The sequence below is a fragment of the Siniperca chuatsi genome, linkage group LG7 (assembly GCF_020085105.1).
Source record: "Siniperca chuatsi isolate FFG_IHB_CAS linkage group LG7, ASM2008510v1, whole genome shotgun sequence".
Taxonomy (NCBI): domain Eukaryota; kingdom Metazoa; phylum Chordata; class Actinopteri; order Centrarchiformes; family Sinipercidae; genus Siniperca; species Siniperca chuatsi.
Window position 1 is genome coordinate 310,753 of NC_058048.1, and position 15,343 is coordinate 326,095.

Below are 15,343 nucleotides of genomic sequence, written 5' to 3' on the forward strand. Positions count from 1 at the left end.
AAGTAACATCACTGTAACACAGCACAATAGAGAGGTGATGTCCCTCCCCTTCCGGTGGACCACCATGGGACCTTATTTCGGAAAGAATATGTATGGTAGTCAACGGCGAGAGACAAATAACTTTATAATCCCGTTTGAACTGTGCCATAAATTACACATATGATGTTTGTCAATTTAATAGATCATTTTGCATGTCAAGAAAGTCACAGTTTGTTGTAAAACAGTTTGTTGTTAAAGTATAAGACTGTGAAAATACGTAATTAGAAAGACTCCACACCTGGAAGTCCCGCAAGTGGTGTCATGACTTTCTCTCTACACAAGCTACCCAGAGTCCCTGAAGCTACGATGCCTGTGTGTTTCGTACATGGATGTATAAAGTACCGGACGCCAGCAATGGGTCTTGCTCATTCTTTTGCTTCCTGGCTGATAAAAGCACCATGAGTCGCTGGATAAAACACATCAGGTAAGCTATCGTTACAAGCGATGGCCATGTTGTGTTGGTGATGTACAGTGGTGTGAAAAGGTGTTTGCCCCCTTCCTGATTTCTTATTTTTTTTGCATGTTTGTCACACTTAAATGTTTCAGATCATCAAACAAATTTAAATATTAGTCAAAGATAACACAAGTAAACACAAAATGCAGTTTTTAAATGAAGGTTGTTATTATTAAGGGAAAACAAAATCTAAACCTACATGGCCCTGTGTGAAAAAGTGATTGCCCCACCTGTTAAAACATAACTTAATTGTGGTTTATCACACCTGCGTTAAATTTTTCTAGCTACACCCAAGCTTGATTAATGCCACACCTGTTCTCAATCAAGAAATCACTTAAATAGGACCTGCCTGACAAAGTGAAGTACACCAAAAGATCTTCAAAAGCTAGACATCATGTCGAAAGAAATAAAGGAACAAATGAGAAAGAAAGTAATTGAGATCTGATGTCTGGAAAAGGTTATAAAGCCATTACTAAAGCTTTGGGACTCCAGCGAAACCACAGTGAGAGCCATTATCCACAAATGGCGAAAACATGGAACAGTGGTGAACCTTCCCAGGTGTGGCGGGCCGACCAAATTACCCCAAGAGCGCAGCGACGACTCATGCAAGAGGTCACAAAAGACCCCACAACAACATCCAAAGAACTTCAGGCCTCACTTGCCTCAGTTAAGGTCAGTGTTCATGACTCCACCATACGAAAGAGACTGGGCAAAAATGACCTGCATGGCAGAGTTCCAAGACGAAAACCACTGCTGAGCAAAAAGAACATTAAGGCTTGTCTCATTTTTGCCAGAAAACATCTTGATGATCCCCAAGACTTTTGGGAAAATACTCTGTGGACTGACGAGACAAAAGTTGGAACTTTTTGGAAGGTGTGTGTCCAATTACATCTGGTGTAAAAGTAACACCGCATTTCAGAAAAAGAACATCATACCAACAGTAAAATATGGTGGTGGTAGTGTGATGGTCTAGGGCTGTTTTGCTGCTTCAGGACCTGGAAGACTTGCTGTGATAAATGGAACCATGAATTCTGCTGTCTACCAGAAACTCATGAAGGAGAATGTCCAGCCATCTGTTCGTGACCTCAAGCTGAAGAGAACTTGGGTTCTGCAGCAGGACAATGATCCAAAACACACCAGCAAGTCCACCTCTGAATGGCTGAAGAACAAAATGAAGACTTTGGAGTGGCTGTAGCGTGATCTTAAAAAGGCAGTTCATGCTCGAAAACCCTCCAATTTGGCTGAATTACAACAATTCTGCAAAGATGTTGTGAGTTTGAGTGGTCGGAAGACAGTGAAAAGTGAAAACATACCTTGTACAGTATGTGGCTGAAAATGCTTAGAATCAGAATCAGAAATACTTTATTGATACTTAGTGGTCTAATCGTCCGTTGTGCTGGTTGGTGCTTGGTTTATTTTGGTTCCACTGGTTCCCCCCAGTGATGTGTGCTCTCCCCACTGCTCTTCTCCCTCTACACCAACGACTGCACTTCAGGAGACCTATCTGTCAAACTCCTGACTGCCTGACCCCAACTACTCCACCATGGAGCCAGACCCTTTGCATCTTACCTGCTTCATGATCTTGTTGCCGCTGACAGTCAGTCTCCACACACCACTACCCCTACGGCCAGCCCAGGTACACCTCCAGAGGGGGAATGTTTCTAATGCAGCCGCCGGGGCCACTTCCTGGCTACATGCCCCATGAGGCCGAAAGATTAGGCTCACCAGTTACTGTGGGGGTTCTGGTGAGCCACAACAACCCCCGACAGCCGGAACCGCCTTGACTATAAATCCCAGCTACTCTTCACCACCTACGCGGATCCCTTCCTCTGCTAGCCCTGGTCGACTCAGGGGCGGAAGACAACTTCCTGGAGGTGGAGCTCGCCAGACAGGCGGGCATCCCCACAGAGGCCTTGCAGTTGCCACAGAAGGTGGAGGCACTGGATGGCAGACCCCTAGCCCAGATAACCCACCATGAAGACCTCCACTTCCAGCTCATCTTGGCACCTCGGACACCCCTAGTGTTGGGTTACCCCTGGTTGCATCAACACAACCCTCACATTGACTGGAGGACGGGGAGAATCCTGAGCTGTAGTACCTACTGCCTCTGCACCTGCCTCCAGTCTGCCCGATCTCCCTCAGAGGTTAGGACACCACTGCCCAAACCAACACCCCCAGACCTAGCCTCAATCCCAAAAGAATACCATGATCTATGAGAAGATTTTAACAAAGATGTGTCATCGATCTCCTTCCTGGAGCTTCTCTGCCCTCGAGCTGCCTCTACAACTTGTCACAACCCGAGCGAGAGGCCATGGAGACCTATATAAGAGACTCAATACAGGCAGGCCTCATTCGGGCCTCCTCCTCACCCGTGGTAGCAGATTTTTTCTTTGTAGCTAAGAAAGACAAGATACTGCCACCCTGCATCGACTATAGGGGCCCCAACCAGATCACCATAAAGAACAAGTACCCCTTGCCTCTCATCAACTCAGCCTTTGAACCCCTCCACCGGGCCACCATATTCACAAAACTGGACCTACGCGACCAACACATATCACCTGGTTTGTATTCAGGAGGAGGATGAATGGAAGACCGCCTTCAACACGCCCCTGGACCACTTTGAGTACCTGGTCATGCCATTTGGGCTCACCAACGCACCAGCGGTGTTCCAAGCCCTGGTCAATGTCGTCCTCCGCAACTTCTTGAACCGCTTTGTGTTCGTTTACCTCAACGACAGGTCCGTCAGGTCCTACAACGACTCCTGGAGAACCATCTCTTCGTCAAAGCTGAGAAATGCGAATTCCACGCTGACTCAGTGAGCTTCTTGGGGTACATCCTGGAGAGTGGGCAGATGAGGACGGACCCGGCCAAGGTAAAAGTCTCGGAGTGGCCCACACCCACCAATCTCAAGCAATTACAACGCTTCCTAGGATTCGCCAACTTCTACTGAAGGTTCATCCGAGACTACAGTCGTGTGGCGATCCCACTCACCAAGCTCACCTCCTCCAAGGTGCCCTTCGCCTGGAACGCCGAAGCAGATGCCGCCTTGGCCAAACTAAAGGCCCCGTTCCCCTCCGCTCCTATCCTGATGCATTGGACATGGGAGTCGGGGCCGTACTCTCCCAGTACTCCAACATCGACCAGAAACTTTATCCCTGTACCTTTTTCTCCCGAGGTGTTGGAGGAGTGGCACCACTGGTTAGGAGGAGCAGAACAACCCTTCATAGGGTGGACAGACCACAAAAACCTGGAATACTTTCAGTCAGCTAAGAGGCTCAACTCTCGCCAAGCACGTTGGGCATTGTTTTTTGGGCGTTTCAAATTCACCATCACCTACCGGCCCGGGTCGAAGAACATCAAGGCCGACGCACTATCCCGTCAAGATCTTTCCCTGGATCCGACACTATTCTGCCTCCCACCTGTGTGTTAGTTATCCTGCCCTGTGGAATAGAAACCGTGGTGAGGGAGGCCCAGAGGGATCAGCCAGACCCAGGCAACAGTCCTCCTAACTGCATGTTTGTTCCCGATGGCACTCGCTCCCAAGTGCTTCAGTGGGTCCACAACTCCCGCTTCGCCTATCACCCTGGAATCACTTGAATCACTGGATATCATCTCAGACCGGGGTCCCCAGTTCATATCGCAGGTTTGGAGATCTTTTGGCCAAGCTCTGGGGAGCCACCATCAGCCTTTCCTCTGGCTTCCACCTGCAGTCCAACGGTCAGACGGAGAGGGCAAACCAGGACCTGAAAGCAGCCCTTCGCTGCGTAGCCGCCACTAATCCGTCTTCTTAGAGTTCCCAAGTCCCCTGGGTGGAATATGCACACAATTCCCTGACCTGCGCTGCTTCTGGCCTCTCTCCATTTGAGTCCTCACTAGGATATCAACCGCCCCTATTTCCATCCCAGGGAAACAAGCTCACAGTTCCGTCCGTGCAGCACCACCTTCGCCGTTGCCAGAAGATCTGGAGGGAGACTCGAGCAGCTCTTCTCCGGTCGACTGAGAAGAACCGTCAAATCGCAGACCGACACCGGATACCAGCACCAACTTATGAACCAGGTCAGAGTGTTTGGTTGTCTTCAAATAATATCCCTTTAAAGGACTAAGTCAAAGAAACTGTCTCCCCACTACATCTGTCCATTCATCATTGATCGCATCATTAACCCATCTGCTATCAGGTTGAAATTACCCCGCTCCATGAGAGTCCATCCTACCTTTCTTGTTTCTCAACTCAAGCCAGTCTCTTCCAGCACTCTCCTTCCGATCCCCCGGCACCCGCCCGGGTCATTGATGACCACTCAGCCATGGACGTGCGCCTAGCAAAACTAGCATTGAGATCCATTCATTTCTTATTGTTAAACTTGGCTGGTCTCCCTTACAACACTTCTGGTTTGTCTCTTTTAGATGTGTAAGCAAAATTGTCTCAAAAATGACTCAAAACATGCTAGTGTGTATATGTACATTTGTATACATATTTGATATGTATATTTTTTTTGAAAATCTAGTTTCTACATCATTATTAAATTAATATGTCAAGTATACATATATATGATGTTGTTTCTTAACCTCATTTCATACAAGGTAGGTTGAATGATGAATTGTTTTCTCTCTTGCAATGATTCTATGTAGGGTTTCCCCTCACAAACTGATGAAGTGGTAACACCCAATTTTAAACATCCAAAGATGTTCAAAATTAACATGTTAACACGGTATTTTCTTTCTTAAGACTTACAAATGTGATGCAGATGTTAAACTAGATGTAATGGTCCAATTCCATAAAAGGGTACCTTGTGCGTTTGTATACAACGCCGAGGGGCGTACCAAAACATTGGTATTTGACGCCCTGGGAATGAGAACGGGCTGGTTGCACAGAAGCTAAAATTTCCTTTCCTTGTGGTCAAGGCAGCTGAAAGTATCCAGAGTTATCTGCACTGATAAGGAGTCCTGCACATCTGAGCTCACAGTTCAGCTTTTATCTGCTTCAGTGTTATCGAAGTTATGTCATTACTGCACAACACAATTTCAACAGTTTTCATTGGAACTATTCTCTACCAATGACAAATGAAAACTGTTGACAAGTGTGTTCTGTGAATTATCCAAAGCATCAGAGACATTGTTCCTGGAAATAGATATTGGTGTTGGAATTTGTTAATGTCATGTTTCAAACTAAATTCCAGTCTCTTCCACTGTGTTGTGTTGGAGGCAGAAATCTCACAGACAGGCATTTCAAAACCTGGACAAATCAAACCAAAACTATCTGCATGGAGAGATACCACTAGAGGGAAGTTGTTTTTGTCATTTGTCTGAACAGAACCTACCACTACTACTTTTACATTAATGCCAGTTTCTATGTTTTAGAAACTGGCATTAATGTAAGGTATATAAGATTTGTAGGGAATGCTCTAAAACACAGCTATGGTCCTTTAAAAAGCAGCAGATTTCTGTTGATTAGGAGGTATTAGGACTAAGACAGTGTGTTTATAGCTGAACTTACCGTGGAAATTCCATCGCATCCTGGAAGCCTGAGGGAGTGACAGACACAATGAGATACTTGTATCTTCCTGCAGCCACAGACAGCTGTAGTCTTGCTCTGCCATCATCACAAGGGCTCAGACACATTTAGGTAAGCTTAAGTGTTTAGTCCCATACCTTTATTCAAAATGTATGATTCATCAATGAACTACAATAATCAGAGAAGTGCTGTACCCTGACCAAACACATAACCTGTTATTACACCAGCACCGCCTCTCACTGTAGGCAGAGTGGCTGCTGCTTCTGGCCTCTTCTGTTTTTCATAGGGCCCAGTCTGAGCCGCTGAAAGTCACACTCAATGTAGTTCATTTCAAATGTGCTCAGAGAATGAAGGTTACTGAATGACTTCTTGGGAAAGAAAACATATTCATATATTTTGTTAAGGGCTTCATTCAGAGTACAAACAGGAGCTTTTCCTTTTGCCACCAAGAACCACAAGACAAACCATAAAACTGGCTCATTAAATATTAGCTGCCTGGGTCAACTCTACATGCTTTCATCTTGACTTAATACTATAGTGATCACAGTGACACAGTTTGAGAATATGGTATGAGATAAAAATATGACCTCATCTTATTGTTTCAAAATGCAAGCTGAATGTACAACAACTCTCCTCACCCCCTGACTCTGTCCTGCTGTGGAACACAGTCATTTAACCAATCACTTAATTTCACTCTATTCCTGATTCCACTCACAAACCAATCAGAACCTCCAGGGCAAACACATATCTACGCTCTACGCTTATTACATGATTACATGTGCCATACTCTATCTATTGTATCTACCTATTTAACCAATGTTTAGACTGATGAAATAAATGTCTTGGGACCATTTAATAGTTTTTTAGGTTTAGGTTGTTTTTTAGTTTTTAATTTCTCAGGGTCTTTGGGTTAGTCTTAAGTATTGTAAATGTCACTGCATAATACATGCATTCTTTCAAATCTAAACAACATTAGTAAACATATATTTTAAATACTATCTGCTTAGTGTCTGGGCCCCTATTCTCAAACTTCAGATAGCTTATCAGGGTGTCGCATTTCACATATCTCCATTATGTCTTATATGATTGTACTTGTATTTTAACTGTTTTGTGAATAAACTGAACTGAACCAAATCGCCTCCCACCAGCAGCATCTCCCCATCACTGTCTTCTTCAAGTTCATCTGTTCACTACACTGACTCACATATAACAATGTTCAACAGCGTTCTTCATGCTTCAAATAAGTCATCTCTCTCTCTCAAAAGACATGTGGCTGCCTCCATAGTCATTATAAAAAAGGTGTAGCTCTGCGCTAACAACCGTACTTGCTTCTTAACGCCTTTCTGGTCAATGAGCTCAAATAACAGATTACCAGCTCACATTAGTCATTAGCACTGCTGAAAACTGGAAAGATAGCCAACTGACTCAACTGTCAAAACCACAACTATGCCCACCTCACCACCCATCCACTGCTCAATCACAACACGCTGACTGTCAACAGCCAACACTGATCCCAGCTCTGCTGACATCTGTGGAGCTGAATAAGAATTCCTCTAAGTGTCCTTAAATAGATCCTAAAACTCATTCAAAAGCCTTGTTCTTAGTCTTTCACACCCAACCTGGAAAACATGACAGCCAATTCTATATGTTATAGTGTACCGCGCTCCTGGTCCTTATTCTGAATTTTTATCTGAATTCTCAGAGTTTTTATCAAGTTTAGTCCTTAAAACAGATAGTCATTATTATAAGTGAATTCAATATTCATGTGGACATTAAAATGATAGCCTTAGTACTGCATTTATCTCATTATTAGATTCGATTGGCTTTTGTCAGAGTGTACATAAACCTACTCACTGTTTTAACCACACCCTCAACCTTATTCTGGTATACGGCATTGAAATTGAACATTTAATAGTCTTTCCACAGATTCCTTCTTTATCGGACCATTATTTATTAACTTTTGAACTCCTATTACTGGACGACACGCCATTAGGAAAATTCTTACTCTAGATGTCTATCTGATAGTGCTGTAACTAAATTTAAAGAAGCGATCCCATCTGCATTTAATTCAATGTTATGTCTCAATATAACAGAGGACTCATATGCTAATTTCAGCCCCTCCCAAACTGACCATCTAGTTTATAGCGCTGCAGGCTCACTGCAAACGACATTCGATTCTATTGCCCCTCTAAAAAAGAAGATAATAAAACAAAGAAGGTTAGTTCCAACAACCTGGAAGAATCTCGTTTAGTCTGGCAAGATAGTCTTAAAACATGTAGGAAGGCCCTCCGTAATGCCAGAGCAGCCTACAACTCATCATTAATAGAGGAAAATACATTCATTGTTGGTTTGGCTCTGCACATGGGATTTGTTGACAAAAAGAAAAATCCTTTAAATCAGAACCTGAGTAAATGTACTTTGTTACTTTCCACCACTGGCAGCTCCACTGAGCAGTTCATGTCAGGGTAAATGACGGCAATCAGTAACTTCCTTAATACCCAGAACACTTATAGGGACAGGGTGGGAATAAGGCAGGAGGGATGCGCCATGCCTGGGTTTGCCTGGAACCCCCAAATCTGCCACATGTACACACAGAGTAAAGCAACTCCAAACAGAAAGGCCTCCAAATGGCTTCCGGTTTCAAACCCAGGGCCTTATTGCTGTGCTAACCACTGCACCTTAGCCTTCGATTATGTTTTCATTCTTTATCTATGTATTAGTTTTCTCGGTGGAAATGGGCATCCAGAGCCAACATCACTCGTGTGAACATTTGCAAAAGAACCTTTAACATCAACACTGTGATGAGTGAACCTTCAAGATAACAGTTGTGATAACTGAGTTCAAGGCTGTTTACGCTCTGTGTGTGTCTATTAAGAATTGTAAAAGCCTCATTGTTGTACACAATAAGCATCCAGACAAGGACTGTATTTGGCCAATGTTTAACCGGGAAGAAAACAACTGGAGTCACTGTGTGGTGTTAAATCCAAAGCAGTCGTGCATGACACAACAGACCAAACAGTTCCTAAAACCATCAAAAGAACAAGCAGGAAAAAAGACTTTACATTCAAATACAGCACACAGGTAATAGTGACTTATGACCACAGCCATGAAGACTTCTCCACAAGTGAGTTATGCCAACACTAAGAGGCATGGGAGTGGCATTTGAATAGTCAAACCATGGAGAGTCATTGGTTTGTGAAGCAGAAAGAGAAAGAGCCTACCTGTGGAGGACCTCATGGAGTCCTGAGTGTGTGTGTACCTACTCAGACTGAGACGCTGTGGACGTTCACAGGACAAGGTTCACAGCACACACAGACAATAAAAGAGTCCTTTGGCAAGTGAGATGGTGACACCTTTCTCCACAGCCATGTGGGTTAAACATTTACTCACTGTTAGAGAGAAGCTGTGTGCTGACAGAGTGTAACACTTTGTGATGGAAGAGACAATACTGCGACACTGTAGCTTCTAAAATCTTGGTACATTTGAAATCAGACCACAGACCAACATGTGTCAACAGGTGTCAAACAACCTCTCAAAGTGGAAGAGCTTTAATGCTTCACAACAGAGCATTAATTGTTGTCTGTACAGCAGTACTGTAATGAGAAAAACAACTATTTGTCTGCTTACATGATAGATAAACAGAGAGTACTTACTTAACAGATGTATTTTGATCTAAAATTGTTTAAGGCCTATCAAAAAAGTTCTTTCTCCCTCTTCCTCTGTCTCCCAGCTGTTGTTGGACCCTGCAGTACCCTGACACCTCTGGTATCTGCCTATACTGCTTATACGAGCTGGCTCTGCAAAGTGGGTTGATAGTACATTCTTTCAAACAAACATGTTTTGGCTTTACTCTCCAAGTAACATACAATTAAATGAAGGTTGACCCCCCCAAAAAAAATCAATACATGGTCCACTTAGTGTTTCTGAAGCTTTCGACCACATCTTGTGGCATTCCTCAGCAGATGGAGATAAGTCATCATCATGTGACCTACGCATGGAGGTTCAGTCACATGATCACAGGTGGCTGTATGTAGGTGATATGGTTCAGTTCAATTCAGTTTTATTTATATAGCGCCAATTCATAACAGAAGTTATCTCATTGCACTTTTCCTATAGAGCAGGTCTAGACCGTACTCTTTATAATATTAATTGCAGAGACCCAACAAATCCCACCATGAGCAAGCATTTGGCAACAGTGGCAAGGGAATACTTCCTTTAAGAGGCAGAAACCTTGTACAGAACCAGACTCAATGGTGGGCGGCCATCTGCTGCTGCCATGTTAAACTCCATGGTAACTCCTGTCTCTGTTCAAAGATGGTCTCTGGTCTCAGATGTGAATGTCCTCCTTGATCTTTCTTCGGTCTTCCACAGACTCCTGCTCGATGACCTTTGACCTCTTCCCAGTGGATGCTGTATGTTTTGGTCGGGTGTTCAGAAACAGCTAATGTCCGTTTCTGGTGTTCATTCAGTCCTTGCTGTTTCACTGATGTAGTGTACCCCATAACTGTCACATGTGATGTCATGATGATGTCATACACAACTCCAGTCTTCATCCCAGGGGGGGTCCTTTCTTTAGGGTGTAGCAGTGGAGATCTTACGGTGTTGAATGGTTTGTTGCAAGTGCTGACTCATTGTGACATTGTGAAGACTCTGGCTAGACGTTCTGACAGTCCAGCCGTGAGTCCCTAGTAATGAACAAATCAATCAATCAGTGAAGTAATAAACTCAATATTTTTTCTTCAAGATTCCGAGGTCAAGAATGAACCTTTGAACTTAAATAAAAGTTAATTTAACGTATTAAAAATGTAATTTTGTAAAGAAAGTGTTTAGTAGTAGTAGCTTGTCTGAAAAGGATCATGTTTAAAAGCAGACTTTGAGCTTGAACACTAATAGAAATAAAGCTAGTTACTATTGATTTGATCTTTTTTTATTTGGATTACCTCAACACATTCATACACAACACTGACAAAACAGATACAGTTAAAACAACAACAAAACAAGTAGAGCTACAGAGATGTTTTCTTTTACTAGTCTTGAAAGGAGAGAGCTACATTTTACAGAAATTAACCACATTAATGCAGACTGCTCTACAACACAAAAGTAAGAATTAATGAGCTGATTGAATCTGAATGTACTATGACTAGAACTGAATTTTACATCTGACCAAATAAATGAGAAATTTAATTTTAAAGCAAGACACCATCAGTAATTAGTAGGTTGGATCCCACTGGTTTAACGACTTGTCATTTTAACATAATTCATTTCAATACACTGCTAGTGGTAAGTTCACTACCCACGAAGGCCTACATACTGTTTCGACTGTCAAGAATCTAATTCCGAGGAAGACACTGTCATGGACTTTGGTATAAATGAGTCCACTGCTAAGAGGACCTCATGAAATAATGACTTAATCCAGAGGTGGCTGTGGCTTAATGGCAGAGCAGGTCGTCCACCAAAGGAAAGGTGGCGGTTCGATCCCAATCCCATACGTCAAAGTGTGCTTGGGCAAGCCACTGAACCCCAAATTGCTCCTGAGGGCTGTGAGTGTGTGTGAATGATTAGTTACTTGCTAACTGAGCAGTTAGCACCTGCCATGTGTCATCATGTATGAATGTGTGCTATGCCCTCTGTAATGCCAGAGCAGCTTACAACTCATCATTAATAGAGGAAAATAATAACAACCCCAGTTTTTCTTTCAGCACTGTAGCCAGGCTGACAGAGAATCATAGCTCTATTGAGCCATGTATTCCTATAGCCCTCAGTAGTAACTGTAAATGACCATTAAATCCCCAATCACTGAAGTAGGCCATCATCTTTACCTCCAACCATAGAGGGCAGTGTTGCCAAAGAATTCGTGAGAAAGGCTTTCACAAGAAAGGACTTCATTATTGAACTTGTGCCAAAAGTTACTTTGTTGTTGACTAATAATTCTCGCTGCATACTTAATGTGGACATTGTACACTGTGTGTACATTGGCACACTTTTTACGTGAAGTGCCATTCTGAGTTAACGTTACGAGACAAAGGATAAACCCTTGGGTACTCACTGTACAAATGTTTGTTTACAGTTTTTTCTGAATGCTTTAGCGCTAATCGTGATTCTTGTAGCACAATTTCTAAAACTATTAATACGTATAGCAAAACCACTCACTGAGTTTGCAAAACTAAAAGCACAAACACTGCTTTGCACTCAGTTTGCAATTTTGTAACACACACTTTGCAAAACTGTAGGCACAATTCACTGCACAACACTCTTTTTGCAGAACTTTAAACACAACTCACTTCTTACACTCAATTACCAAATTTCCAACACACTCCTAGCAAAATTATACACATGTATGGCTATCATTAACACTATTTTGCCAACTGTCTGGCACACTTTCACATGTGAAAACTGTTTTAGATAATTAGTTCACTTTGCAATCAGCCTAAGCACTATAAATAAGCCACAGGTAAGCTGTCTGTGTGGAGTACAATGGAGTGAGAAGAGTGAGAATCAGAGGAGGCCGAGGAAGAGGACATGGAGGTGAAGAAGTTGGAGGAAGAGGACGTGGAGGTGAAGCAGCGAGAGGGTTAGAGGAAGTTAGAGGAAGAGGACAAGGAGGAGCAAGAAGAGGACGAAGAGGGGAAAGAGGAAGGGTAAGAAGAGTAAGAAATAGAATAACTGATGACATCAGAGCTACAATAGTGGACCATGTCATCAACCATGGGATGACCCTGAGGGAAGCTGGCCAACGGGTTCAGCCTAATATGAGCCGCTACACTGGCAAGCATCATTAGGACATTTCAAAATGAGAATCGGTAATTAATTTGTAGCACTGCCATACTCTAATGAGAAACACAACAGTACCATACATGCAAAAATACTGAAATTGTTACTTTACAGAATTGCTAGACGTCCAGATGTTGGGGGCAGAGGAAGAATGTTCACTCCAGAGCAAGAGACCCATATAGTGAACATGGTGATTGCCAATAATGCAATAAGACTGTGCGAAATACAGCAGCGCATAATTGATAATGACACCATTTTTCAAAATATACACAGTGTAAGCATTTCTGCACTAAGTCGTGTACTTGCGCGCCACAGAATAAGAATGAAGCAAATTTACAGAGTTCCTTTCGAGAGAAACACAGAACGTGCAAAGCAACTGCGATATGACTATGTGCAGGTAAGCTATAGTGTCATTGGTTCTGAATTTGGAAGTGCATACTGTAGTGCTGTGCATGGGCCTGATGTGTTGCATTTGTTTTGTCTTGTCCAGAGAGTGATGGAACTAGAAGCAGATGCCATGGGACATGAGCTACTTTTTGTAGATGAGGCCGGTTTTAACCTCACTAAAACAAGGAGACGTGGCAGGAACATTATTGGACACCGTGCAATCATCAATGTCCCAGGACAACGTGGTGGTAACATAACCATGTGTGCAGCTATAAGCCAAAATGGTATTGTTCACCATCATGCAACCCTAGGCCCATACAACACTGCACACATTATTGCATTTCTGGACACCTTACCATGCTCACTGTTCAGAGGCCAGAGCATACCCGATATGTCATCATATGGGACAATGTTAGTTTCCATAGGGCTGCTTTGGTCCGCAACTGGTTTACAGACCACCCATCCTTCATGGCACTCAACCTCCCTCCATACTCTCCATTCTTGAATCCCATCGAGGAGTTCTTCTCTGCCTGGCGCTGGAAAGTGTATGACCGTCATCCTCATCAACAGGTAGCCCTTTTACAGGCAATGGAGGAGGCATGTGGAGATATTGACCAGGCATCATGTCAGGCCTGGATACGGCATTCAAGGAGATATTTTCCCCGGTGCCTTGGACTGGAGGATATCGCATGCGATGTGGATGAAATTTTGTGGCCGGACCCAGAAAGACGACATGATGTAGGCTGATTGTCTTTTTATTTTGTGAAATTACTATTTTGTGTTCTGACTTTGTCTTGGTTCTGATGAGTGTGAATAAACACCAATACTTGAAGTTTGGATCCTTGTATGTTTACATGACACTATGACAAAAGTATGACCTCAAATTGACATCTGACATCTGAGTTTTGCAAAAATAGCCAATAGTTACAAAAAATGTGCTTAAGCAATCAGAAAAAACTATAAAAAGGTTTCTTTCTACTTCTTAGCTCCTGGCTGAAGGGCACACGGTACCGTTTTAGTATTATGTTGTGTGGTAGCCTAAACTTTGAAGGACTTTGAAGTATTTATTTTAGCTATCTCTTTCTTTAGCTAATGTTATTATTGCCTCGTCAGTGTTTCTCTTGATTTGCACTCCAGATAGAATGTTTACAGTAAATCAGCACTTTATTTGGTAACTTTATATAATTAAGTTACATTTTTCTCTCTAAATTGAGATTGTCAGTTTTACCAAAATTAATTAATTGTTAACTCACGTGTTTCATGTAACGTAGTTAACATCGCACTCTAAAAGGAGATTGTTGTAATTAAAACAATTCATATAGGTTATTACATTAGCCAGTTTGTTAAAATGTGATTTATTTACACATTATTTATTATGTAAGCCAATTAATTGCAAATGTGTATTCGTTTATAGGTTTATGGATATTTGTATACATTTTGCAGCCAGATGTCTAATGATTTTTGAAATGATTTTTATTCAGCTCTTACGGTGTCTTTGGAAATTAAATTCTTTATAAACATCAGTTCCTGAGAGTAAATTGCATCTGTTCAGCCGGGAATGCTACAGTAACGACTTCATGAGCTTCTTTAAAAAAAAAAAATTATAACTATTTGAGAAAAAATTCATCACGTCCTCCCCTCAACCGGTACCAGTTTATCTTCAAACACAGGAACCCTAGAAACAACAGTAAAACCTGATATATATTTTGACTGCTTTGCAGTTATCGACCTTTTTCAACTAACTTTGTGACGTGCTGATGTGCTGCGGTAAGCGTATTGTGTCATTTCCGGTCCCCGGTGTTTGTGTTTTACTAGTAGCGTATTTCTGCTGCTCTAGCTCATCACAGTTAATTTTGTTTGATTGTTCATTATAGTGATTAACTATCTGATATAAACTTACCTCTCCTTCTTTTAACAACTTTCTCGCTATCCCAAAGTTTACACACTATTCAGTTTTGCTAGCCACCATTCTTTAGCTTAGCAGCTAGTGATGGCTTCTCTCTCTCCCTCTCACTCTCCTGCTCTCTCTTGTTCAGTGTGTCAAATGTTTAGCTATTCCTCTGCCTCCTTTAGTGATAATGGTACATGTAATAAATGTTGTTTATTTGTAGCATTGGAGGCGAGGCTTAGTGAATTGGAAACGTGGTTCCGCACCATGGGAACTCAATCATTAGCTGCTGTAG

The 15,343-nt window shown here is 42.5% G+C and overlaps 1 protein-coding gene across 7 annotated transcripts in view; it reads right to left on the reverse strand.

The window, feature by feature from the left end:
- Positions 1-9,342, reverse strand: part of LOC122878824 (Na(+)/H(+) exchange regulatory cofactor NHE-RF3-like) — a 59,826-nt gene extending 50,484 nt beyond the window's left edge. For 4 of the 7 annotated variants that reach the window (XM_044202247.1, XM_044202243.1, XM_044202241.1 and 1 more), the window contains exons 1-2: positions 9,224-9,340; positions 5,985-6,012 (exon numbers count right to left, since the gene is read on the reverse strand). In XM_044202247.1, coding sequence (XP_044058182.1) covers positions 5,985-6,012; positions 9,224-9,239 — 44 coding nt within the window. In that variant the 5' untranslated portion in view covers positions 9,240-9,340. Of the gene's footprint in view, positions 1-5,984; positions 6,013-9,223 lie in introns of all 7 variants that reach the window. The other 3 variants (XM_044202242.1, XM_044202244.1, XM_044202245.1) reach the window with 3 other exon arrangements.
- Positions 9,343-15,343: the final 6,001 nt, after the last annotated feature.